The 27,926-nt window shown below is 43.9% G+C and overlaps 1 protein-coding gene across 1 annotated transcript; it reads left to right on the top strand.

The window, feature by feature from the left end:
* The first annotated feature begins 141 nt into the window (after positions 1-141).
* Positions 142-27,586, top strand: NOA1 (nitric oxide associated 1). The gene is made up of 7 exons (XM_073342904.1): positions 142-1,941; positions 8,178-8,342; positions 11,598-11,794; positions 21,394-21,525; positions 24,490-24,606; positions 26,711-26,828; positions 27,216-27,586. The coding sequence occupies exons 1-7, from the start codon at positions 381-383 to the stop codon at positions 27,428-27,430; spliced, it is 2,505 nt and encodes an 834-aa protein (XP_073199005.1). The 5' UTR covers positions 142-380; the 3' UTR covers positions 27,431-27,586.
* Positions 27,587-27,926: the final 340 nt, after the last annotated feature.

The raw sequence follows: 27,926 nt of genomic DNA, 5'->3' as shown, positions 1-27,926 counted from the left end.
CATTGTTCTGGGTGCTCCTAGCGCTTTCCCACTGCTCCAGGTGGGTCTGGCCCACTCAGCACCCCACAGAGCGGCAGGCCCCAATTTACAGCTGGGGGAGCAGAAGAGAGGCCAAGCCACTTGCCCAGGGTCACGCAGCGAGCCAGGCGCTGGCATCACTGGCACTGCCTGGCCCCGTGTGGGCTCTGGCTGAGGCTGCCCCTACCCCTGCCCTTGGACATGGGGGGAGGCGACGCTGGGCAGCCCCTGGACTCCCTGCCTCGCTGGGTCCGGCAGGCCCCGCCCGGCTGCCCAGTCCCGCCCGGCAGGAGGCGCTGTCTCAGGCCGGGCTCTCCGCGTGGCCGAGGCCGGGGGAGCGGAGCCGCGGCCTCGCTTCTCTCATGCACCGACTGAGCCGCGCGCTGCTGGGGGCCCTGGCCCGGGGCTTACCGGGCCGGCAGCCCCCGGGCCCCGGCCGGCTCCTGCCCGCTGCCCTGCGGCCGGGGAGACCGGGCGGCCTCTCCACCCGACCCTGGCGGGACCCTGCGGCCCAGGGGCCGGGCGGCGAGGAGGAGCAGTTCGTCTTCCCCGAGTACGTGCCCGAGCCGGGCCCGGCGCCGGCCGGAGAGCCGCCCGCCGCGCCGGGCCGCCCGCCGGGGAGGCCGCGGGAGAAGCGGCAGCACCGGGTGACGGGGCGGCCGGACCCGTCGGTGCCGCCCAGCGGGGTGAGCTGCTCGGGTTGCGGGGCGGAGCTGCACTGCCGAGACCCCGCCGTGCCCGGCTACCTGCCCAGCGAGAAGTACCTCCGCCTGATGGGCGGGCAGCCGGAGGGCCCCGGGGTGCCGGGGGGCTCGGAGAGGACGGGGGCCCTGGGGAGCTCGGAAGGATTGGGCGGGCAGGGGGCCCTGGGGAGGACGGGGGCACAGGGGGCCGTGGGGGGTTCGGAGGGGCAGGGGGCCTTGGGGAGGACGGGGGCACAGGGGGCCGTGGGGGGTTCGGAGGGGCAGGGGGCCTTGGGGAGGACGGGGGCACAGGGGGCCCTGGGGGGTTCGGAGGCACAGGGGGCCCTGGGGAGCTCGGAAGGATTGGGGGCACAGGGGGCCGTGGGGGGTTCGGAGGGGCAGGGGGCCTTGGGGAGGACGGGGGCACAGGGGGCCGTGGGGGGTTCGGAGGGGCAGGGGGCCTTGGGGAGCTCGGAAGGATTGGGGGCACAGGGGGCCCTGGGGGGTTCGGAGGGGCAGGGGGCCTTGGGGAGCTCGGAAGGATTGGGGGCCCTGGGGGGTTCAGAGGGGCAGGGGGCCCTGGGGAGCTCAGAAGGATTGGGGGCACAGGGGGCCCTGGGGGGTTCGGAGGTGCACCGGGCCCTGCAAGGTGTGCTGTGTCAGCGCTGCTGGCTCCTGATCCATCATCAGCAGGCGCTGCACATGCATGTGTCCCGGGAGCAATACCGCAATCTGGTGAGCGCTGCCTTGCGCAGCCCCCCACGCCACGGTCGCCCCCCCCTGGTGCTATACATGGTGGACATGCTAGACCTGCCCGACTCGGTGCTACCGGATCTGCCTCAGCTGGTGGATGCAGGGTCCAACATCCTGGTGGTGGGCAACAAGGTGGACCTGTTGCCTGGGGACTCTCCAGACTATCTGAAGCGCTTCCGAAAACAGCTGTTGACGAACTGTGCCCGCGTGGGCATCCTCCCTGCAGCCCAGGGCACTGGGGGCCAGGTTGGTAGGACTGGGAGCCAGAACTTGGTGGATGTGCACCTGATCAGTGCCAAGACAGGCTATGGAGTGGAGAAGCTGATCTCCAAGCTGCAACGCTCCTGGAAGTGCAATGGCGATGTGTATCTTGTGGGAGCTACCAATTCCGGCAAATCCACACTGTTCAATACTCTGCTGCAGTCTGACTATTGCAAGTCCAAAGCGCCGGAGGTGATCAACAGAGCAACAATCTCGCCCTGGCCAGGTGAGGGGCATGGATGGGGACTTTTATCAGTATCTGTTTGGACTATGCTTTTCAGGGCAAGGAGTGTCTCTTAGGCTTTTATATAGGAGCCTATTTCTGATTGTGGTCTCCTGGGTGTTATGTAGAAATAACTGTTCCCCAAAAAAGTTGGTAAAAGAACTTTTAAGGTTGAAAAATCAAGCACTCCAAAGTTAACAAATGTCAGCGTTAGGCTTTCCCTTAATATGGTCTCCTTGTGCATTTGCATTCTGATACAGGCATATTAAATGGCACAAACCTTTGTTAACATCGAGTTAAGGTTGTCCAGTGGTAGCTTGGGCCTTTCCAGAACTTCAAGTTCAGCAAAACTCAAAACTTCTGAAAACCAAGAAATCCAACCTTAACTCAGCCCTGTGAAGCTGGCAATAGCCACTGGGAATCATCTGCATACACTCTAAGCATTTGGTGTAGCTGTATTTAATGGGGGATGAATAAGCTGGGACAGCTTGGAAGAGCTGTGATTGTGATATGAGGAGATTTGCTGCTGAGTACCCCCAAAAGAAAGAGATGCGGGTTCCAGTCTGCATCCATTCAGTTCAGCATTGTGTAGGTTGTAGCAGGGCAGTGGAAGCTTCTTGACATGGGCATTGTCAGTAGTGAGATGGTGTATGAGAGCAGCTGTGTGTGGATTTAATGATGGGTAGGGGAAAGTGCAGGTTTGGGAAATATCCTGTGTGCAAGTGTCAAGGGATTGTAAAAGGATATGAAGCAGTTGTTAAATTTCACAAGTGTGATATTCTGTCCAGGGAGTAGGCTCATCTTTGAGCATAGGGAAAGTGCAGATAACACTTGTCCATTACAGAGGAGAGGCAAAGTGCCAGTATTTGTGTTACTGGTGTGTTTGGGCAGAGTTAAGGTTGTGTGGGGTTTTACCTTAACTCTGTATTTCTTGATTATCAGAAGTTTGAGTTTGCTGAACTCAGCGTTCTGGAGGGATGCAAGCTGTCACCAGATAATCTTAATTCTGAAGTTTTTTGCCAGTGAATTTCTTAGTTTTTTAAACAGAAATGTTTGTTGGTAAGAGGCAGTGATCATTCGGACAGTTGTCGTTCTCACTTAGGTTTGCAGTTGATATGCTACTGTGGCTAACTAATAATCAAAAGACTTAGCTTTTATCTCGTGGTTTCATCAATAGATCTCAAAGAACTTTCCATATTCCCATTTCACAGATGGGAAACTGAGGCATGGAGGTGAAGTGACTTTCCCAAGATCACCCAGCCAGCTATGGACAGAGCTAGGAATAGTCCCAGTCCAGTGGTCTTTCCACTAGGTCACTCAGTTGCTATGTGATTCCTCAGTACTCCTCCCTGCTCCTGTACGTTTTGTTATAGTGGAATGGGAAGAATGGTCATGCTTTGAAACATTTGCAGTGTGTAGCCACTAACAGGGCCGGCGAGAGAGATCTCATCCGTGTTCTAGGTCCCAAAACCTTGACAGTTTTATGACATGGTTGTAATAGTAATTTTAAGCATGTGAGGGAAGACTCGTGTGTCTCTCTCCTTCTCTGCCCTCTGCCACACCATTCCCTGCTACATACAATGCCCCCCCTCAACATTTCCAGCTCCCCCTCCCATTCCCATCCCATCCCATGAAGCCAGCATTTGGCACCAGGCATGCCAGTTCTCAGGTCCTCACCTTGGTCTCATCAGTGTCTTCTTGGTGCATGCACCCAGCATGCCTTTTTAAAAGCTCTCCATCCAGAGGGGCAGGGGGGCTTCCACAGATCCTGGCTCACATGGAAGGGGCAGAGGGCAAGAGAAAGGGGCTAGACACCCCCAGAAAGTTAAGAGGTCTCTAGAACCTGGTTCATATGGGGAGGCAAGGAGAGGGGTCAGACCACCATAGATGAGCTGGGCCCCCAGATCCTGGTGCACACACACAGGAGTAGGGAGAGGGGCTCAGGCACCATTGTGGATACAGGACATCCAGGTACCAACTCACATAGAATCATAGAAGATTAGGGTTGGAAGAGACCTCAGGAGGTCATCTAGTCCAACCCCCTGCTCAAAGCAGGACCAACCCCAACTAAATCATAGGGGGTAGACCCTCACATCCTGGTGTTCAGACATGGAAGGGGACAAACCTCTGCCCCTATTCTTCCTGTGCCTCTGCTACTCATTCTCATGTCCCCTTCCCATTGTCCCTCTCCTGAGCTCCCTCAATCCCCCTCAACTCTTGTATCACCCATCCCCATTTATCCCACCCCCCTTGCTGCAGCCCCAAGCCCCTCACTCTTATTCCCCCTTAAATGCCCTTCTCCTGCCTGCAACCATTCACATTTCCATTATTTTTTTTTAACAAAACTGCTTTGATTACATTCCCCTGATATAAAAAACAACCAATTGTGCCTCTCTGGTGTCACAAAGCAGCTATTAGACCTGGTTCAACTGTCCAGTTAAGTTAGCTTTGCATCTAGTTTGCTTCACCAGAGTGAAGCAAAATAGCTGGAGTGGGCTAGCGAATTTACCTTTCTTGATTTCCATTGGTATGTTGTCGTGGTGCTCAGAGCTGTTTACCTTACAGTGAGAATTATGTCAGTCTTCAAGGAGTGGCACATCTGTTAGTTGTAGCCCAGTGCAGAACTTTTACGCTTCTAAAGGCTTTCTTGACAAACTGAAAAACCAAAAATTAGCTCCTCTCTGCACCCAGCATGGGTGGCTCATGGGTTTCTCTGCTCTCAGTTTGACCATTATCAAATTTGCAGGCATCATCAAAATTAGACAAGGGTTAAGCAGTCAGGCAGCAGGACAGAACCAAACTCCAAAGTGACCTGGAGAGAGCGTAGTATTGGCGTCATGTATCTTACTGCTAGCCCTGGTGGTTTGCAAAATATCAGTCTTTAAACCTCTTCCCGATCCTTCAGTCTAATGGGGCTCTTTTTGGCACTGGCCTAGGGCTGAATATAGCAAGTCCTGTGTCAGTGTTATTTTCAGTTTCTCAATATATACATAACTCTTAAACTCCAGTTCACATAATTTGGCCAAATATGTGTCTCAAAATCTCTTTGGGAAAAATAATGTTTAGCAATCTTGTCCAATACTGAATAATATTCATTGAAACAGAGCTGTCTAGCTTTCAGTGTCATTATTCAGTGAATCTGGCACCTCTGGAAGGTTACCTTAGTGGTGGTGGGAGCCTCCTGTTGAGATGCTAGAGGCATAGAAGTAACAACTCTTGACCCTCGTATATTGACACTCCTCAAGGGGTGAAGTTAGTTCAGTCTCCATGCTCATTGATGCCTTTGCCTCGCTGCTAAGACCCGCAACAGGAGTTAGAATTTGTTAGAAAAGAATTTGGCTGACCTTCCATTCCCCCATAAGCTTCACCTTGGCAGACTAACACATTATAAATTATACAATTGCACAGTCTATACTAAGGTTATAAAATGCATTCCAGTGTTTTGGCTAACACATTTTAAAAAAACATCTTCCTTCCTAGCCTCAACAAGGCCATGGTGTCTTCCAGGAAAAAAACTGTAAAAAACCCATGAATTTCTAAGGTGTCGTGGAGTGTGGGGGAGTCCGGGCCCTGCACCCCTCTTCCTGGGATTCACCGTGACTCTCAGCCGGCCAGTAAAACGGAAGGTTTATTGGACAATAGGAACACAGTCTAAAACAGAGCTTGTGGGTACAACCAGGACCCCTCAGTCAAGTCCTTTTGGTGGGCAGGGAGCTTAGACCCCAGCCTTGGGGTTCCCTGCGTTAAACCACTCAGCCGAAAACTGAAACCAACCCCCCACCCCCACCCCCCACTCCTCCTTCCCCCAGCTCCTCCTTGAGCCTTTGTCCAGTTTCCTGGGCAAAGATGTCACCTGGGTCCAACCCCCCCCCCCCCCCCCAGCTCAGGTTACAGGCTCAGGTCTCCTCACTCCAGTGGAGTCACCCCCTGCTCTCCCATCCCCCATGCAGACAGTCCCAGCAGAACTAGATGACATTCCCTGGTCAATCCGCCCCGCTCCCTGCTGCGTCACATAAAGTTTAGAAAAAAAATCAAATTTAAATGGCCACAGCCCTATTGTTTTCTTTGTACATCACCTTTAAAGGGCAAATTGAAAGAAACACCAAGTTTTGCTCTTACAAAATTCTTTTTGCTTTCAATAGTCTTTAAAGACATTTTTCACATATAGTTTTTGTTTTTTCAGTAAATGGAGAGCCATAAATAAGAATCATAATAGCAAAATGGGATAGGTCTTAATTGTGAAGTAAATATCACTGCAGAATTCTGCTGGTTTTCATGCAATTATGCCACAAGTAAAGTTTCTTTACAAAAGAATGTGTTCATAGGCGTAACCCTTTCATATCATGCTCAGCACTCTCTCTTCCTAGAACTCCTGTTGTTCCAATCCCGTCCTTCATTCCTTTCTTCAGTCCACCTATCACGATGGTCAGTGGTCTGATACTAACAGAAAGATAATGCTGTAAGGATGTGGCTGAGCCAACACCAATGTGCACTGCACTTGTGGCAGCAAGAAAAATGTGAATCACTTTGCTGCAGTTGTTGAGAAAGACTTTCATTTCTAACCAGCTGTTCAGCCCAAATGCTGCTGACCTAATTCTGGGCCTTTAAAATCAAGAAGAGTTTTGCCCTTGGCTTTGATGAGACCAGGATTTGGTCTCCAGTGGCCTAGTCTACACTACACAAATGTACTATACCTGAGTACAGTTGCCAAAAATTCATGTTTTGGCAATTTTTAATCACAGTGAGCTGATGCAGCGCTGAATGTGGTTTGCTCTGCATGCTAAGTAGTGTTCAACCTCAGTTCAGCTAACATGACTGCTGACAAGATCACAGGGTGGTCATAGAATAGCAGGGTTGGAAGGGACCTCAGGAGATCATCTAGTCCAACCCCCTGCTCAAAGCAGGACCAATCCCCAATTTTTGCCCCAGATCCCTAAATGACCCCCTCAAGGATTGAGCTAACAACCCTGGGTTTAGCAGGCCAATGCTCAAACTACTGAGCTATCTCTCCCCCACCACTGTGGCGGATAGTTTCTGAGAAGAGCCATTAGCTTAGCAGTTGACTTTAGTTTTGTTGTTGTGATTGCTTTTCTGTTTCATAAAGAAGAATAGGAGTACTTGTGGCACCTTAGAGACTAACCAATTTATTAGAGCATAAGCTTTCGTGAGCTACAGCTCACTTCATCAGATGCATATCGTGGAAACTGCAGCAGACTTTATATATACACAGAGAATATGAAACAATACCTCCTCCCACCCCACTGTCCTGCTGGTAATAGCTTATCTAAAGTGATCATCAGGTGGGCCATTTCCAGCACAAATCCAGGTTTTCTCACCCTCCACCCCCCCACACAAATTCACTCTCCTGCTGGTGATAGCCCATCCAAAGTGACAACTCTTTACACAATGTGCATGACAATCAAGTTGGGCTATTTCCTGCACAAATCCAGGTTTTCTCACATCCTCCCCACCCCCATACACACACAAACTCACTCTCCTGCTGGTAATAGCTCATCCAAACTGACCACTCTTCAAGTTAAAATCCAAGTTAAACCAGAACATCTGGGGGGGAGGGGGTAGGAAAAAACAAGAGGAAACAGGCTACCTTGCATAATGACTTAGCCACTCCCAGTCTCTATTTAAGTGGCTAAGTCATTATGCAAGGTAGCCTGTTTCCTCTTGTTTTTCCTCCCCCCCCCCGCCCCCCAGATGTTCTGGTTTAACTTGGATTTAAACTTGAAGAGTGGTCAGTTTGGATGAGCTATTACCAGCAGGAGAGTGAGTTTGTGTGTGTATGGGGGTGGGGGGGATGTGAGAAAACCTGGATTTGTGCTGGAAATGGCCCACCTGATGATCACTTTAGATAAGCTATTACCAGCAGGACAGTGGGGTGGGAGGAGGTATTGTTTCATATTCTCTGTGTATATATAAAGTCTGCTGCAGTTTCCACGATATGCATCTGATGAAGTGAGCTGTAGCTCACGAAAGCTTATGCTCTAATAAATTGGTTAGTCTCTAAGGTGCCACAAGTACTCCTTTTCTTTTTGCGAATACAGACTAACACGGCTGTTACTCTGAAACCTGTCATAAAGAAGAATGAGGCCATCATACAGCCTGCGAACTTTCTTCTGTGTGTGGTTTTTTTCATTGTTTGAACCTTAACATTTAATTGATTTTATATATACTGTGTTCAGTTTGCACAGTCACAGACCTGGATAATGTTGGAATTTGTTTTACAGGCACAACTTTAAACCTCCTGAAATTTCCAATTATTAACCCTACATCTGACAGACTGTTCAGGAGACAGGAGAGACTAAAAGCAGATGCAGAAAAAACTGAAGAACAACTTAGTGATGATGAACAAAAGTATCTTAAATGCCTTAAAAAGCAAGGTTATTTAATAGGTGAGTATTATCTGAGGAAGAGTATCACCATTTGTTCTCAGATGCAAATATTGCATTATACAAAAGACTCAGTTAAGCTTTACTGTATGATAAGTCAGTGTCTAAAGTGAACTCTTCATTGGTAAACGTTGCTAGCCAACATACATTTATGATACATTCTAATTTGGGTTACTAGCAACAGCATATCAGAATAAAAATTCTTCAAATATATATTAATAATCTTCTGTAAATCCTTATTCTTGATCTTATTAACAAAAAGCTATCTTAACAAAAAGGAGGTTAAGGGGCGGCTTGATTACAGTCTATAAGTGCCTACATGAGGAACACACATTTAATAATAGGCTCTTCAATCTAGCAAAGAAACATATAACATTATCCAATGGCTGGAAGTTGAAACTAGACAAATTCAGACTGGAAAACAGGCATCATTTTTTTGACAATGAAAGTAATTAACCATAGGAACAATTTACCAAGGGTCATGGTGGATTCTCCATCAATGGCAATTTTTAAATCAAGATTGGATGTTTTTCTAAAATATCTGCTCTAGAAATTATTTAGGAGAAGTTCTTTGGCCTGTTATAAAGGAAGCCAGACTAGATGATCACAATGGTACCGTCTGTCCTTGGAATATGTGAAAATCTAATATGCAGGATCTCTAACTTTCTACAAGTCATAACTTAAGATGTTTTTTGTGTCACCAGTTTTCATTCTACCCGATAAGAGGTGTGTGTGTGTGTGTGTATATATATATATATATATATATATATATATATATATATATATATATATATATATATATATATATATATAATGTTTCTTCTGGACACCACACCAATGCATCAATTCAGTCCTTGTCCTTCTGGTGTAGGTGATTTAATGGATTTCCACGATTGCATCGCAGCTCTTTCGCCTTTTCCAAAATAAAAAAGACTAATACACTTAATTGTATTGGCTGTTCATTGGTAGTGTGCAAACTGATAGTGTGTCTTGTAGAAATGGGCTAAAAGATTACAATTACCTTCAAAGAGAATGCCATCCAAAGACACTTTAATATAGCTGGAGATAGGCCCAGCTACTGAGTTAGGTTTTAGATTTCCAGCAAGTTCAGAAATGTTCAGATCTGGAGTTTTTGTTCAGGCATATTCCTCTGTGACTGGGGTCCCAGGGGGGCCATACTAGATCACTCAATCAGGGCAAACTGCACAGAAGGGGGCAGACAATTCCCCAAACTGGTAGTTATTTCTAATACTTAGATTCACCAAGCCAGCAACAAAACAGCTTCTACGATACCTAACTGGTTACCCAGAAGCCAAAACACAGCTCCCTTAAAGCAACCCAGCCTTGAGCTCCCACCCAGACAGCCAGTTCAAATATTATGAAGATTACTGAAAATCTTCTTCATCTTATAAAAAGTTATTCCAATCCCAAAGGATCAGATACATCGCCCACCAGGTCAGTGAATATTTCAGATCTTACCCAAATACACGCTTACCACCAATTCTTATGAATTAAACTAAGATTTATTAAAGAAGTGAGAGTGGGTATTGGTTAAAAGATCATTCTACACACAAACTTGAATAAAAATCTTAGGTCAGTTTCATTGTAGGGATGGTGAGCTTTAAAGTTGCAAAGAGTTCTTTCAGAATTAGTCCATAGGTTACAGTCCAATGTCCAATATCAGGGTGATCCAGATGGGACTGGAGATCTCAGTCTTGGGACTCAAACTTCCCCTGGCAAGCTTAAGCAAATCTGAGATAACAGGGTCAGGGCCCAATAGTTCTTTTTATAGTTTTTTGGCAGCCTCTTGACAGCGTGCAGTCTTTGGGTGAACAATAGTAGCTTTGAAGTAACCTCCTATTTCTTAAGCATCACCAGTAATTAGCTACATGGATTAACGTAAGGCAGCTGTCCATCTCCCCCCAGTTACAGGTAGTTTACTACATACTTCAAAGAGAAATGAAGATAGTAATATTACTACATTCACAGTTCATCTAAATGTTAATATCTTCTTTTGATCTCTGAATTAACAGAATACAGCAATGGGAACCATTCGGTTACATTGTTAATTGCTAATGATGTATTTGTAAACATACACAAAACCACAACTATTATCTACTAATTTATCTCTAAAGGTTGAATCTGGGTCAGTTAGCCTGCTAGTTGTGTAATCCTTTCTGGCCCTGTGTCACACCATAATTAAAACACTTCTTATTAACACTATGTATAGAGCGAAGACTTAGAAAGCATAAAAGAAACCGTTATGTGTAAATGGATGTATACTATATATAATGTGGGCTTTCTTGATTGTGAGTCTGAACTAACAGTTATAAAAAAGAAAAGGAGTATTTGTGGCACCTTAGAGACTAACACATTTATTTAAGCATAAGCTTTCGTGAGCTACAGCTCACTTCATCGGATGCATGCAGTCGAAAATACAGTGGGGAGATTTATATACACAGAGAACATGAAACAATGGGTGTTACCATACACACTGTAATGAGAGTGATCAGGTAAGGTGGGCTATTACCAGCAGGGGAGAGAGAAAAAAATAAAAAAAACCTTTTGTAGTGATAATCAAGGTGGGCCATTTCCAGCAGTTGACAAGAACGTGTGAGGAACAGTGGGGGGGGGGGAATAAACATGGAGAAATAGTTTTACTTTGTGTAAAGACTGGGAGTGGATGTGCTCATAGCTTTGTGCAGTTGTAAGCTTTGCAGGCCATTTTCCCCTTGCGGAGACTGAAATTGCCACAAATCAAGGGCCTTATGCTGCAAAGATGCACATGCTTACATTTATACAAGCAGTTCCATCCAAGTCAATACTCTCACAAGTAGAGTTAAGCACATGTATAAGTGTTTGAAAGATCAAGGTCTTAAATATATATAAAAAAAAGTCTAATTTACAAAGTGTTTTGTGCAATGCCTAGAACAATGGGAACATGATTGGGGTCCTTAGGGTTATTGTAATACAATAATAATAATAGCACATTATAGCGGGTCCATGATCTGGGGGACTGCTAATAGCACTGGATTTCTCGTTTTTTGTTGGACAAGAAGGAAAATTAAAATACAGAAACATAAGTCATTTTTTAACATCCTGACTTTTGAGCATTTAAATTTGTAAGCATAAATCACATTTATATTACTTTATCATGTGTTTTTTATTTATTTTTCGGTTGTAAGGAAGAAAAATTTCCAGTTGAAGAAAATGTAAAGTAACATAAATTATTAAAAATACTTTTCTTTTTTAATGTAGGAAGAGTTGGAAGAACATTTCAACAACAGAAGTCAAAAGCTGTCATTGACTTTGATCCTGATGAGCTCTCTTTTAACATGGAAGAGGAGCCTGTCTTTTCATCTGACAAGCCTAAAGAGAGAGTGGAATTTACACACAATGAACTGAAAGATGCTCGCTGGTTTTTTGACACGCCGGGGATTGTAAAAGAAAATTGTGTAGGTGCTCTGTCTGTCTGCATTTGAGAAGATAGGTATTTGGGAGAGGGAGTACTGTCTTAGTTAACTGTCAGTGCAGGAAAAGAGATTTTTTATATCCTTATGAAATAAGACTCTAGCATCCAGGTAATCATTTACTGCCTCCCAGTGTATCAGAGTATTGTGTAATAAGTAGAGCTGAGCGAATAATGGATTTTATTTTACCTTTTTTTTTTTTTTTTTTTTTTTTTCTTCGGCGCTGAACCAAAATTTGTTGGGGGGGAAGAAGCCATTTTGAATCTCGTTTTATTCAAAAAATTTTATTGAATCAAAAAACTTTACATAAATTTGTTTCTAATTGACTGAAGTGTTTTGGTCAACTTGAAACAAATTTTTCCTAGTTTTTCAATTTAGCCATTTTTAGGGGGTTTTCACTCATTTTGAAATGGTCAGAATGAACTTTTTTAACTTTTTTGATATTTTTTTTTCTTTTTTCAGCCAAAACTATTCATCAAATTCAATCTGAATTTGCAAATTGTTTTAGAGCCTCTAATACTGCATTGTTTAGGATAAATTTCTATTTCCCCAAAATAATTTGCCCACTTTTAGTACTAAGGCCTGTCTTATATAGCAAAATTTATCACGCTGGGTGGTTCGCTGTACCTAGTAGTGCCATAACCACCTTCCAACATGGGTATTTACCAATGGAGATTGAACCAAGCGCTATTTATAAGCATGTTAGTGAACTTTTTACAGACCAGTTTTTTGTAGATGAGCCCTGAATGTGTCTCTCTGTAGTAGTACATTTCTGTAGGAGGAATGAATGGCTCGGAGTATTAAAAACAGGATCTGGTGGCAGGATATAGGATTATATCTTTAGGTCTGGTTTTGAGTGAGAATCAGATCACAAGAGACTTGTCTGTTCTAAAAAAAATTATATTGGTTTAACTGAATTGATTTAAAATCCATCTAGTAAAACCAGTGCAACCCCCTAATGTATAACCATTGCTTAAATAAGTTTGCTTTGCATTGGTCGTTTACCAAATAGAGCTAATCCCATTTAAATCTACATTGGGTTTTATTTAACTAGATCAATTTTTAAATAGATTTTAATGTTTAAACAGATACGATTTTTAGTCTAAGAGTACCTAGGACTGAGACTTTCAAAGCTGCTTAAAGGGTTTGAATGATAAATTCATGGGAATAAGAAGTCCAAATTCCCTAGATGGATTTTAAAATTTTGGCCTTAAAATTAATAGAGCCACTGGAAATATGCTCTGTAGAAATCCTGCACAGTTACATGGACTTAGGATCTGTCTATGGTGTGACAGGGTCAGGCCAGGTGGCTACAGGAGAGTGATGGAAGGCAGATATATTAGCCCCAGGTTAAGCAGGTCCCCTTTCCATGGGTAAGGAAACAGGGGCGGTTCCAGAACAATCAGGAACTTGCTGGAACCAATTAAGGCAGACAGGCTAATTAGGACACCTGGAGCCAATTAAGAAGCTGCTAGAATCAGTTAAGACAGTCAGGCTAATCCAAGGCTAAGCCTTGGAAACAAGCAGGGAGAACTGGAGGTCCTGGTGATGTCAAGGAACTATGACGTGATCGGAATAACAGAGACTTGGTGGGATAACTCACATGACTGGAGTACTGTCATGGATGGTTATAAACTGTTCAGGAAGGACAGGCGGGGCAGAAAAGGTGGGGGAGTAGCACTGTATGTAAGGGAGCAGTATGACTGCTCAGAGCTCCGGTACGAAACTGCAGAAAAACCTGAGTGTCTCTGGATTAAGTTTAGAAGTGTGTGCAACAAGAGTGATGTAGTGGTGGGAGTCTGCTATAGACCACTGGACTAGGGGGATGAGGTAGATGAGGCTTTCTTCCGGCAGCTCACGGAAGCTACTAGATCGCATGCCCTGATTCTCATGGGTGACTTTAATTTTCCTGATATCTGCTGGGAGAGCAATACAGCGGTGCATAGACAATCCAGGAAGTTTTTGGAAAGCGTAGGGGACAATTTCCTGGCGCAAGTGCTAGAGGAGCCAACTAGGGGGGGCGCTTTTCTTGACCTGCTGCTCACAAACCGGATAGAATTAGTGGGGGAAGCAAAAGTGGATGGGAATCTGGGAGGCAGTGACCATGAGTTGGTTGAGTTCAGGATCCTGACGCAGGGAAGAAAGGTAAGCAGCAGGATACGGACCCTCGACTTCAGGAAAGCAGACTTCGACTCCCTCAGGGAACGGATGACCAGGATCCCCTGGGGGACTAACTTGAAGGGGAAAGGAGTCCAGGAGAGCTGGCTGTATTTCAAGGAATCCCTGTTGAGGTTACAGGGACAAACCATCCCAATGAGTCGAAAGAATAGTAAATATGGCAGGCGACCAGCTTGGCTTAATGGTGAAATCCTAGCGGATCTTAAACATAAAAAAGAAGCTTACAAGAAGTGGAAGGTTGGACTTATGACCAGGGAAGAGTATAAAAATATTGCTCGGGCATGTAGGAATGATATCAGGAGGGCCAAATCGCACCTGGAGGTGCAGCTAGCCAGAGATGTCAAGAATAACAAGAAGGGTTTCTTCAGGTATGTTGGCAACAAGAAGAAAACCAAGGAATGTGTGGGCCCCTTACTGAATGAGGGAGGCAACCTAGTGACAGAGGATGTGGAAAAAGCTAATGTACTCAATGCTTTTTTTGCCTCTGTTTTCACTAACAAGGTCAGCTCCCAGACTGCTGCGCTGGGCATCACAAAATGGGGAAGAGATGGCCAGCCGTCTGTGGAGATAGAGGTGGTTAGGGACTATTTAGAAAAGCTGGACGTGCACAAGTCCATGGGGCCGGACGAGTTGCATCCGAGAGTGCTGAAGGAATTGGCGGCTGTGATTGCAGAGCCATTGGCCATTATCTTTGAAAACTCGTGGCGAACCGGGGAAGTCCCGGATGACTGGAAAAAGGCTAATGTAGTGCCAATCTTTAAAAAAGGGAAGGAGGATCCTGGGAACTACAGGCCAGTCAGCCTCACCTCAGTTCCTGGAAAAATCATGGAGAAGGTCCTCAAAGAATCAATCCTGAAGCACTTGCATGAGAGGAAAGTGATCAGGAACAGCCAGCATGGATTCACCAAGGGAAGGTCATGCCTGACTAATCTAATCGCCTTTTATGATGAGATTACTGGTTCTGTGGATGAAGGGAAAGCAGTGGATGTATTGTTTCTTGACTTTAGCAAAGCTTTTGACACGGTCTCCCACAGTATTCTTGTCATCAAGTTAAGGAAGTATGGGCTGGATGAATGCACTATAAGGTGGGTAGAAAGCTGGCTAGATTGTCGGGCTCAACGGGTAGTGATCAATGGCTCCATGTCTAGTTGGCAGCCGGTATCAAGTGGAGTGCCCCAAGGGTCGGTCCTGGGGCCGGTTTTGTTCAATATCTTCATAAATGATCTGGAGGATGGTGTGGATTGCACTCTCAGCAAATTTGCGGATGATACTAAACTGGGAGGAGTGGTAGATACGCTGGAGGGGAGGGATAGGATACAGAAGGACCTAGACAAATTGGAGGATTGGGCCAAAAGAAATCTGATGAGGTTCAATAAGGATAAGTGCAGGGTCCTGCACTTAGGACGGAAGAACCCAATGCACAGCTACAGACTAGGGACCGAATGGCTAGGCAGCAGTTCTGCGGAAAAGGACCTAGGGGTGACAGTGGACGAGAAGCTGGATATGAGTCAGCAGTGTGCCCTTGTTGCCAAGAAGGCCAATGGCATTTTGGGATGTATAAGTAGGGGCATTGCCAGCAGATCGAGGGACGTGATCGTTCCCCTCTATTCGACACTGGTGAGGCCTCATCTGGAGTACTGTGTCCAGTTTTGGGCCCCACACTTCAAGAAGGATGTGGATAAATTGGAGAGAGTCCAGCGAAGGGCAACAAAAATGATTAGGGGACTGGAACACATGAGTTATGAGGAGAGGCTGAGGGAGCTGGGATTGTTGAGTCTGCAGAAGAGAAGAATGAGGGGGGATTTGATAGCTGCTTTCAACTACCTGAAAGGGGGTTCCAAAGAGGATGGCTCTAGACTGTTCTCAATGGTAGCAGATGACAGAACGAGGAGTAATGGTCTCAACTTGCAGTGGGGGAGGTTTAGATTGGATATTAGGAAAAACTTTTTCACTAAGAGGGTGGTGAAACACTGGAATGCGTTACCTAGGGAGGTGGTAGAATCTCCTTCCTTAGAGGTTTTTAAGGTCAGGCTTGACAAAGCCCTGGCTGGGATGATTTAACTGGGAATTGGTCCTGCTTCGAGCAGGGAGTTGGACTAGATGACCTTCTGGGGTCCCTTCCAACCCTGATATTCTATGATTCTATGATAATCAGGGCACCTGGTTTAAAAAGGACCTCACTAGTGAGAGAGCGTGTTGCTAGAGGACTGAGGAGTACAAATGCTATCTGGCATTAGGAAGAAGGTCCTGTGGTGGGAAGGTGTTGGGAGGAGGCCATGGGGAAGTAGCCCAAGGAGTTGTAGCTGTCACACAGGTGTTACACGAAACACTGTAGACAGCTGTGATCCACAGGCCTCTGGCTGGAAGCCGGAGTAGAGGGCGGGCCCGGGTTCCCCCCATCTCCCCAACTCCCTATTGGATACAGGAGGAGTTGACCTGGACTGTGGGTCCCACCAGAGGGGAAGGTCCCTGGCCTGTCCCCCGACTCACTGGGTGGACCAGCAGAGACGGCGAGGATTGTTCTCCTTCCTTTTCCCCATGCTGGCCAGTGATGAGGTTAGCCGAATGAACGGCAAGTTTGAGCTACTAGCAAAAAGTGGCCAAACTGAGGGCTGCCGTGAATCTCTGAGGCGAGCAAATCCGCCAATAAGTGCAGGACCCACCAAGGCAGAGGAGGAACTTTGTCACAATGGATATAACTGTTTTCTACAGAATTGAAGTTAACCTTTTTTTAAAAAAAATTAGTAGTAGTAGTTTGACTTTCTACCCGCATATTTTGTACCAGTAGAATTCTTTTGGTTAGAGGGATAATAATTATTATTTTTTTACCAAATTAGTTAAACCAGTACAAACCCTAGTGTAGACACAGCTATATCAATAGAAAGGAGTCTTATACTGTTATAGCTTATTCCCCAACATATAGGGGAATGAGTGTTACTGGACGAAGCACCTTTATACCAAGATAACTACAGCCACACTAGGCAGCTGGTACTGCTTTAACTATACCACTATAATTAAAGTGGTTCAACTTCTGTGTAGAGACACGGCCTAATTATGACGATAGACTTTCAAATAATGTTAGACTGGCTGATCCAAAAAACTTGAGAGGTGTGAACTGCCCCATTCATCTCAGTAGCATCCTCAGTCAGACTTCAAAATGATTGCCCTGTTGAGATGTATAAAGGAGCTCACACCTTATTATTACTCTCAGCTTCAGTCAGGCTCCAGGACTGTAATAACTTGGATAGGCATCTCCTGCCTCAGCCATCTCAACAGGGTAAATATTCTGACACCTACTGCAGATTTACTGTTAACATCAATTTCACTGCTGGTCAGTTTAGTATATACATCTAGCTCAATCACAAATTATGGGCTTGATGCTGGAATTTTATAGAGGAGCTCAGAATAGATGGTTACAATGCTTCCTTCTGGCCTTAATATCTTTTAATTGAGTAGAAGCACCTAGCTAATGTGTGTGGTTTGGATTCACTTGAAACGATGTTTGATATGAGTAAGTTTTATAGACACAAATGATTAATTGTACTGCATCTAGCACAATGGGGACTCGATCATGATTCAGGCCTCAGGAAGTTAGTTAATAATGGCACACAAAATACTACATTGAAAGAGTGTTAGGGTTGCAAAGTCAACCATTCAAAAGTTTGGAAATGCTAGATTTAAGATTGCCCATGTAAACTTAATCCAGTCCCCTGGTGCGTATGCATTATAAACTGTTTTTTTAATTACATGATCACACTTCTGTCCACAGGACCCCGCCTTATTCAGCATGTAAATTGGATGGTGCTCAATGAATGAGCAGCTTTTCAATTTTCATTTTACCTTTGATGAATAACGTGTGGCCCCAGGCACACTATACCAATCCTGCTCTGAAGACAGGATTATTAATTATGTCATGGGCCTTTTCGTCTTGCTCCTATAGTATCTGACTACTTCAACAAACATAAATTAATCTTCACAATGCCCCTGTGACATGATGGGGGGGCATTATTCTAATTTTACAGAAGGGAGAACTGAGAGACAGAGACATTAACATGAAAAATACACACTAAGTGGGATCCTCACTTTGAGATATCTAGGACCTGACTTTTCAGAGAACTTAGGGCTTGGCTATACTTACATTTTATAGCGCTCTAACTTGCTGGCTCAGGGGGGTGAAAAATCACCCCCCTGAGCACAGCAAGTCAGAGCACTTTAAAGCACTAGTGTAAACAGGCTCGGAGTGCTGGGAGACACGCTCCCAGCGCTCGGAGCTAATCCCCTCGTGGAGGTGGATTACCAGGAGCGCTGGGAGAGCTCTCTCCCAGCGCTCAGGCGCGTGACCACACCCGCACTTCAAGGCATTGCCACAGGAGCGCTTTGAAGTTTCCAGGGTAGCCATGCCCTTAGTATTTTGTAGCACTTTATATGTTGGGAGAACAGTTGCAGATGTGACCATTCAGCACGCCTGGAAATCAGACACCAGTAGTCTCACATTGGGCACCCAGAACATGAACCTACAGGTTTAGTGACCCCCTGTGAAAAGTTTGGATTAAATGACTTGCCCGGTATCTCATAGGACCTGTGTGCCCAAGACGGGGAGAAAATCCGTTCTCCAGGGTGCTGTTCAGCTGCCGAAGCTATGACACCATCCTTACTCTTTCTGTAGTCCATTGCCTCATGCACCTTCCAACTTCTGCAACATATGAGGCAGGGGTCATACAGACAACAGCTTCCTTCACTACACAGCTGTGATCATCCCTAACCACCGGGATGATCCTGTGCACTAAATGAGTCAGGGGTCCTGTGGAAAAACTAGTATGTGATCATGTGATTAAATATTGCATCACAGTGCATAGGTACAGGGGAGTCAAATTAAGGCTACATGAGCAATCTAAATTCTGACATTTCTTAATTTTTGAGTACTTGACTTAGCAACCTTAACATTCTTTTAATATAGTTCTTGTGTGTAATTTCCTAGGTTTTTAATATCAAACTGGGGGGGTGGGGGGCGGGAATGTCTATCATGTGGAACCCTATTGGTTCCCATGTAGTTCATCAGCAGGGTTCAGACCTTTAGTGCTACAGCACAGACGTCTGTGACTTGAGCTAATGAAGTAATTGATAGATGATGACACCCTACTACTGCTATGTGCACCATTTACAAGAGCAGGGGATGAGACATGTTTTTCCAGTAGGACTCGCAACTATTTGCTGACAGCAGAGGAACATGGAGACTCAGAAATCCTAGATTATTATATGCCAAGTTCCAGGAGAAGTGTGCTTTAGTGGTTATAGACTCTTCTGTTTCTGACCTAGCTCCTCGCCTCTCTGCATCCAGTCATGCTGACTGGGCCTCCTCATTACTGCCAGGGTGCCAGCAGCAGGAGCATTGGGAGCACAGAAGAATCTCCCAGCTCTCAGTTCCAGCACCACAGTGGCCCCTGGCTGTCAGGAATTGAATGAGCACAGAAAGTGAATGGACTTGTGTTCAGTAACTTCCTATAGATATTTCTAATTTTGATTAAGCTTGGAGTGCCTGTAACGTGGGGAGGTATGAGACATGCCAGAGTTCGGATAGAATTTCCTCTTGTCATGCTGTTCTTTTTGGCTGGAGAGGAGGAGGGTTGTCTGGGCACCAATTTTGGGGTGGGGAGCAGGAATTTTCAGTCTTTGCTTTCTGTACATTTTTGTGAGGGTTAGCTGATGTAGATAGATTTGCCAGTAGGCTAGTTCACTCTATGAATTATTAAAGATGTTCAGTTTTATAAGGGAGCAAGAGAAAACACCTAAACTTCTAGAAACAGAAACAAAGGGTTTTCGATAACTGTCAAATTTAGCACTAGGTATTATCTAATACTCTGGAATATTATCTGCGGAGCTTGCAGTCTAGAAGGCTCCTACTATTTCAGAACTGTTGCAAAAGTTGCCAAGATTTTCAGACTAAAGTTGGCTCCATCTACACTACAAAAAGAGTGTGTAGAGACCCAGTCACACCATAGTAGTTGCTGACAAAACGGTTCTGTCTTTTAATGTAGAGTCAAGACCTAACCATGTTGCCACACTGTGGTACACACTTGAATGTTAGCGAGGCTGTGGCATGATTAGGTGCATGGTTATAAGAGTATGGTTCTGTTTGTGCTGAAAATTCCAAGTGTGTGAGAAAGGGATGCTGTCAATATGGAATCTAGTCAGTGCTTTAAAGTTAAAAGTAATGTTGGGTACTGCACCTGGGCCTGGATCCCACTGCCACATTTTGTGCTTTTCTAGTCACTTTTTTCTCTTTTTAACATTTTTTTTCTCTCTCTACTGTTCCTGTGTGCGAAAGACCCACACAGACCGGGGAAGCTGACTGTGCGGGGTTGGTGGGGAGGTGAAACTGACTGCACACATAGTCTCATTAAATGTACAAAGTATGCCGGAAAGTACCTTTCAGTTATAGTCACCATAAGCATTACTTATAACAATAGTGGGAAAAACATTTCAGGCAGAGGTTTATTTTTTAAGCTGGAGTCTCTTGCTGTGCCTGGCCCATCAGACACAGTAGTTCCTGCTTTTTAAGTTGGAACTCTATTGCACGTAAACCTATGCTGAGGAGCTAATCTCTCAGTTACATTTCCAGAGAATTTATTCTCAAAGTATTTTTCGCTGGTAGAGATGGGGACAAGAGATCTCTGAAACCTTAGTCAGTTTAAAACGATTTACAGTTTTATAGCAGAAAGCTTGCTAATACCTGAAATAGCCTCCTTGAACCCAGAATCGCCATAACGCTAACTGTAAGAAATATTGATCCAAAATTCTGTTTAACGTACCTTGAACTGCTGGCATATTAAGCTTAACAAAATCTGCTGTGGTAGAGCAGGAAACAATTGGCTGATTATTATTAGTGGCTTCATAATAAAAGTGATAAAGAGTAATTCCTGAGTGGAGACAGTGAGAGTTCCGCACAATGCAATGTGTTTCTACTCTGGGGATCTCAATCTCATTTCAGGTTGTTCCACAAATAAATAGTATTTGTGTGGAAGCATAGCAGGAACCATCCACAATCTTCGATGTAACACAAAGTAGCAGTAAGCTGATTCTGTGAACATTGCAGAGGACAAATTGGCTTGAGCTCTTTAGACTGTAAAGCCTTAGACTCATATTGTTAGTTTGGAGTGTCCATGTTACAAGCCACTTTAAGTCACTATGTGTGAATTGTTAAAAAAGATGAGCACTTTCTTGCCGTGGCTGAACTGAATATGCAGTCCTACTTGTCTGTAATTTCTGTATGAGATCATTTGAGACAGATGTTCTCCATTCAAGTATATTTGGTCATCTTTCTTTTTCCCCATAAAGCAAGAGCATTGGTTTCATCATTTTTGTAAAGGCATCCAAAATGAGTTATGGTCATACAATTTGCTTTTCAGGTTTTAAATCTTCTAACAGAGAAAGAAGTAAAGCTTGTCTTGCCAACACATGCCATTGTTCCACGGACCTTTGTACTTAAGCCTGGAATGGTTTTGTTTCTAGGTGCTTTGGGACGCATAGACTATCTGCAGGTAAGGGAGAGTGGATTTTGTAATGTTCTGTGAATAAGATCTTGTTTGTGCTTTGTAGTGTTATAACAAGTTACAAAACACCTTCACCAGCAGGCTGTTTGTGTAGCTTTCTTCACCATTTCTTTGGTAGCTGCTGCGCTTAAGATTTCCACTAATGAAACACAAACCTTGTTGTGTAAAGTAAAAAATGCTTTAGAAAAAGGCTGTGCCATATGATAGCCCAAAGTGAAGATTTCTGTACTGTAGAGGAGCACCTTGCAGCATGCTCCAAAGAGGTCCTGAGCTTTGTTCTAAATGAAATCGGAGAATTGCTTTGGGACTGACGTGTCACTAAAAGAACAAGGGTACAAATCCTTGCAAGGTGGCTAACAGTGCTAGCATGTAGCCAAAATGAATCAACTTTAAAGGGACACTGTCCAGTGGTTACATGAAAGAGCTACATAGGTAGGGAAATTGATTAAGGGCATTTCTGCTTTTCCTTCCACATTTATAAGAATTGTTTAATCAAGGGAGAAGGGAAAGATGATGACACCAAACACTATTCAATGAACAAAGTAGAAAAAATAAACTGGAAAAATACTGTCCTTTGCTAATCCTTTTCACTCACAGCAGTTCTAGGTAAAACCTCCTTCATATAGACGTGTGATTGTTACTGGGATGATTTCCCTTAAAGTTATTTCTGTTAGATGGTGGTTCAGTCATGTTAAATACTTGTGCTAATTCCCCTTAGTGATGCTTTGCTTCATTTTGAAAAGAGAGGCTATTAGAATAGGGCAAGGAGTGAGCTTTTTCAAAAGTTATTGTAGAAATAAATTTGATTAGTGTTTCCTCCAGGTTTAAAGATATATCTAATAGTAAAGGGCAGAGCAGATGGGTGTATGTGTCTGGGGTCCATTCTCCCCTTTCTACACTTGCATTATTAATGAAAGTTTTATTTATTCCATTTCTAAAATGCAGCTGTCGATGCCCATCCAGTGCTCTGCATACCTATCACATAAATAAAGAATAAAAAAACCCACCAAGAACTGCCCATAAATAGATCCACCTCAGCCAACCCCTCCTCAACAGCCTTAGGCAAGGTCTACACTAGAGCGCTTTGCCTGTATAACTATACCAGTATACTATCCAGGCAAAGCGCTCCTTGTGTGGGTGTGGCATATACAGGCAAAACTGAATTTTTGCTGATATAGCCTATTCTAGGACCCACCATCTGCACCCCGAGTGAAATAAACTATTTTGGTAAAGGCTCAGTTTTGCTGGTATAAGTGCATCTGCGCTAGGGGCTTTTGCCAGCACAGCTATGTCAATCACAAATCTTTACACCCTTGATCAACATATCTGTGCTGGCAAAAGTGTGTAGTGTAGCGCTGGGCTTGTGGGGAGAGTTGTATGCATGTATCAGCAGGAGACTAGATTCCTTGGTTTGGATTTGATGTAATCCTCTTTTTCCACTGCAGTTTGGATGTACAATTCATTTTGGTAATTTTCATGCTTAAATTTGATATGGAGGTATTATTATTTAGAAGTGTGTGTGTGTGTGTGTGTATATATATATTTATATTTAAATCTGGTTCTTACACCTGTAGTCAGATTCGTTTCATATACAATGGTCACAGGGAAGCAGGGAAGAAATTGCATCTTATTTAGTCTTTGTAGAATTCTAGGTACCCCAAAGCAGAGTCTGGTAAACAAGAGGGGTCTGGGAAATGGTCTGAGAGGATCAGCTGGGCAGGAGAAGTCTGTCACACCATCCAGAAATTAGCCTGCCAGTTTTGTTCACATTGGCAGTACTTTCAGTATTGTGAACTAAGCTAGTGTAAAGATACACATTCTGTAACATTTGACTATCATTTTATTTGCATGACCTGAGTGGAGGATTGTTTTGTTTTTGTTTGTTTGTTTATTTAAGTGCCATTCCAATTATCCAAATTCCTTTTCTCTGAAAATCCTAGTTATCCATATCCACAGTGTGTCCCCCATGTAGCCATATGTTAGTTAATAGCACTTCCATTTATCTGAACACATAGTTAGAATCATAGACTTTAAGGTGAGAAGGGACCATTATGATTGTCTAGTCTGACCTCCTGCACAACACAGGCCAGGGAATCTCACCCACCAACTCCTGTAACAAACCCCTAACTTATGTCTGAGCTATTGAAGTCCTCAAATCGTGGTTTAAAGACTTCAAGGTGCAGAGAATCCTCCAGCAACTGACCCATGCCCCACTCTGCAGAGAAAGGCGAAAAACCCACAGGGCCTCTGCCAGTCTGCCCTGGAGGAAAATTCCTTCCCGACCCCAAATATGGCGATCAACTAAACCATGAGCATGTGGTCAAGACTCACCAGCGAGACACCCAGGAAAGAATTCTCTGTAGTAACTCAGATCCCACCCCATCTAATATCCCATCACAGGCCATTGGGCTTATCTACCACAAATAGTCGAAGATCAGTTAATTGCCAAAATTAGGCTATCCGATCATATCATCTCCTCCATAAACTTATCAAGCTTAGTCTTGAAGCCAGATATGTCTTTTGCCCCCACTGCTTCCCTTGGAAGGCTGTTCCAGAACTTCACTCCTCTGATGGTTAGAAACCTTATCCAAGCCATTCAGATAAATGTGAGTGCACTGTATTTGTATTAATGTAGCATGGAAGTATTGTGCGTGATTGCAGAAGTTCTAGAATCAGGAAGGTTCAGGGCTTGCTTTAGGACTAGAAGCTTTGAGGTGGCACAGCTGTTGTATTTTTGTATTGGACGCTCACTCCATTATTTGGAGAGAAGTCATTGTTTATCATAGAAACAATACAGATGCATTTCAAAGACTAAGACCCTGCCTATCTAGGTGAGAGAGAAGCGTGTAATGGAACTGCTTTTAAACAGAAGGTGTGGGAAGGGTGGACAGTAACTTGTAAATATCTTTACAGCATTGAGTGTGTTTAACAATCACCTCTCATTAATTTTAGGGAGCAAAATCCTCCTGGTTTTCTGTTGTGGCTTCTAACCTGTTGCCAGTCCATGTTACTACCCTGGAGAAAGCAGATGGCATCTATCAGAAGCATGCTGGAAAAACATTACTGAAGGTAAGAGGGCAGCTTGACACCTTCTATACCGTGTTCCGGTATGTGTAAGGAGTAAGGTCATGTAGCTTTTGTAGCTCAGCAGGCATCTGTTACTGGTTTCCCTATGCTTGACTCAACAGAGGCTTTGTTAAGTCCATGCTAGAACTCTGTGCATTGTCTTGTCAGTGATTCTTCCCCTTTCTGGGAAAACCAAATAAAAGAGTATATGCATTATTCCTCCCCTGACTGTGGGAAACAGATACAAGAATGAAAATCTTAATGCTAGTCACAACACACATTTGTCCTGTTTAGAATTAAACTAATTCATCAAGAGAACTCCCTCTGTGCATGGACAGAGGAACATGGCATGGGCAGAGCTTAGGACTTTAGTCTGGGGCTTTGGGAGACCTGGGTCACATTCCCTGCTCTGCTTGTGTACAAGGGACCATATTCGTACATTAGACAGACAGTCTTGGAGGTAGGGATATAACTTTTTTTTTTTTTTTCAGAAGCACACAAATTACTACTGAGCAGTCTTCATTAAAGTTAAAAAATGACTGGTGAGGTTTAGGCTTATACTTGCCAAGGCATCATATTCTGGCTCAGGGAGAAAGCCGCTCTTTCTACAGCGCTCATGAGGCAACATCTGGAATACTGTGTTCTGAGCTAGGTGCACTGATGCCAGAAAAACATGGACAAATTGGAGCTACTCAGGCAGGAGTTCAGAGACAAGCAACAAAAACTGAATGTCTGCTATGGAAAGATATAAATTGGCAAAACACAAAGGGAGAGAAATATAAAAGGCAGAGGGGTCAGGGACTACAAATAGGAGCAACAAGGTGGAATTAAGAAATAGAAATACTGTACCTGGAAGTGATGTAAATCCCATCATTTGGGACTTCTGAACCTAGATAGGGGAGAGATCAGAAAAAAACATTGTATGGAATTGTCCCGGGGATGGACTAGATTACTGAGACATTACTTGTAGCTTTGTTCTTCAAAGATTTCAAATTGACACCTAGTTCCATAGCCCTTCTGTAGCAAGACTTACATGTTTTTTAATATATTTACATTTTATTTTCTATATCTTGTTTGATAGTGTAATTTGAAGTGCTTTTAGACTAAAATACATTCTGATGCATGGCATAGAAATATTTGTTTTTTTAAAAAGCAATACTCTCATGATTTAGGCTTTATCTAGAAAGGTGTGGAGTTGGCACATTGGTTAATGTGCTGTGTAAAACATTCAGAAGTCTAGCATAGACAAGCTGTGTATACGTTAACATATATTAGCTGATTAAGTTAAAAGTCTGTGTTGCCCCCTTCTCCACTTCCCCCTGATTTGCCTCAACCAGCTAATGTGTTAATACTATAGCCTTGCCATTTCAACACTAGGATTTTAAAATGTGTTAGCTATCATGTTTTTAAAATGTATATTTTTGTCTTCCTGTAAGCAGGGCCTCTGTGTATATGTATGCGTATCTCGATGTTTTTTAACTTGTTTCCTTGGCAATACCACTAAAACTGAAACACTCTTTCTATAGTAAATATTCAGGATCCCCATACTACATGGTACATTTTCCACTATCTGAAGCAGTTTTAAGCTGTCTCTTCTGGTATTGATCTTCACTTGCAAAGCAACAGTGCAACTCACTGCTCATGCTGAATTCACTTCATGAATTATTGCGCCATTTACAAAAATAAATGTTTCAGAGATTGACCAATAGACATACGTTTTTGTTCTTTTGTAGTAATTAGTAACTTCGACTATTTCATTGAACTAGCTTGGAACTGAATCCTGACACTTACCCAAATAGGACAATCTCTGATACTGTAATAGCTACTTTGTCGCATCTCTGAGGCACGTTCGTTTGATATCTAAGTGAAATCTGTGTCACCTTGACATTTGTTTCAACAAACTGTCCCTTAACTGTACAAAAGCCATTTTTAATAGAAGTGTTGTGCGAGAGCAGATACTCTTTAAATTTCTCCAGCGTTTGAGTCAGTTAGAATTGAAAGAGTTAAGTTGCTGCATTTCACTTTGTAACTTGTTCTGTAACTTGAGAAGTTTAAAGATGTCTTTCTTGTTAGCTTTTAAACCCTTTCTCCTGTATTTTATTGTTAGGTTCCCATGGGGGGTGAAGAGCGAATGAAAGAATTCCCACCGCTTATTCCTCAGGAAATTACGCTGGAAGGAATTGGCACCCGTGAGGCAGTGGCTGACATAAAGTTGTCCTCTGCTGGTAATTCTGCATTTCCTCCTCCACATGCAGGGAATCCACTTCTGCCGTGCACCCTTGTTCTTGGTTGTAATTTTATAATGGGTGCATCATGTGACTTGCAAAGGTCTTCTGACTAGGAAAGGTGACACAGTGTCGACCAAAATGCCTGCTGCCTTGTATGTCATTATGAACAGTTATTCTCTACTTTGGGGGTAGATGTTCAAAAGTGCTCGGCACCCAGTATCTTCCATTCTTCATCTAAATGGGATGCTGAATCTGTGTGCAAATCAAACCCTTTGACTTATTTAAATTGGTGTCCCTTTCCATTTTTTACATTTCATATGGTTGATTCCCATTTTGTTTGAAAGAGGTTGTAACTAACTGGATTCTGTTCTAATATCTGTGCAGGTTGGGTTGCAATAACAGCTCACTTGGCAGACAAACTACAGCTGCGAGCCTATAGCCCTGAAGGGACAACACTGATGATCCGCAAACCTCCTCTGTTGCCACATATCGTTGTCATCAAAGGGACCCGCATCAGAGGAAGTGTGTCCTATAGAACTAAAAAGCCACCTCCCCTAGTGGAGAACTTAAAGGCAAATGGAAAAAATAAACAAATTTAAAAAAGGGTATCTAAAATTTAAGAAGCACAGGAGCTGGAACGCCCTTGGACATATGTGTTGCTTACAGACAATTATGAAAACAATTATTCATTGAACTCTGTAGAAAACATTCATTTTGATTTTAAGACTGGCTTCTGTAAAACATGTTTGAAAGACCTTCCAAATGCAGGTTTGAAGTTTGTATCAGCCTACTGCATAGTGCAGCTCATGGGATCATGTGATTTTCACTCTACTTCCCATTAACAGATGGCCTGTCTCATTCAGACTCTTTAGTTCTGCATTCAACAGACAGATTTGGCATCACTTCACATTATTGCTGTTTCCCCTACAGTGGGTGGAGTAAGGCTGCCATCAGGATGGGAGGGTAATCTCAGTTACAGCAGGAGGGAGGGCTTTAGTGAAGCTGTCAGAACATGTACATCTTTCTGGTTGCTACCAATATTTGGACAGGAGACACATTGCTTGTTTTTTGGCTTTTTGCATGAAATTAGTGATA

Source organism: Lepidochelys kempii, chromosome 4, assembly GCF_965140265.1.
Source record: "Lepidochelys kempii isolate rLepKem1 chromosome 4, rLepKem1.hap2, whole genome shotgun sequence".
In the NCBI taxonomy this organism is placed as follows: domain Eukaryota; kingdom Metazoa; phylum Chordata; order Testudines; family Cheloniidae; genus Lepidochelys; species Lepidochelys kempii.
Note: the sequence above shows the minus strand (reverse complement) of the source record. Positions and strands in the feature narration are given on the sequence as shown.

What these genes read in the sequence shown, in the direction of transcription:
- NOA1 (XM_073342904.1), top strand. Translation starts at nt 381, where the DNA reads ATGCACCGACTGAGCCGCGCGCTGCTGGGGGCCCTGGCCCGGGGCTTA. An exon ending in AACAATCTCGCCCTGGCCAG is followed by an intron (nt 1,942 to 8,177) that starts GTGAGGGGCATG and finishes TTTGTTTTACAG; the next exon opens with GCACAACTTTAAACCTCCTG. An exon ending in GGATTGTAAAAGAAAATTGT is followed by an intron (nt 11,795 to 21,393) that starts GTAGGTGCTCTG and finishes TTTGCTTTTCAG; the next exon opens with GTTTTAAATCTTCTAACAGA.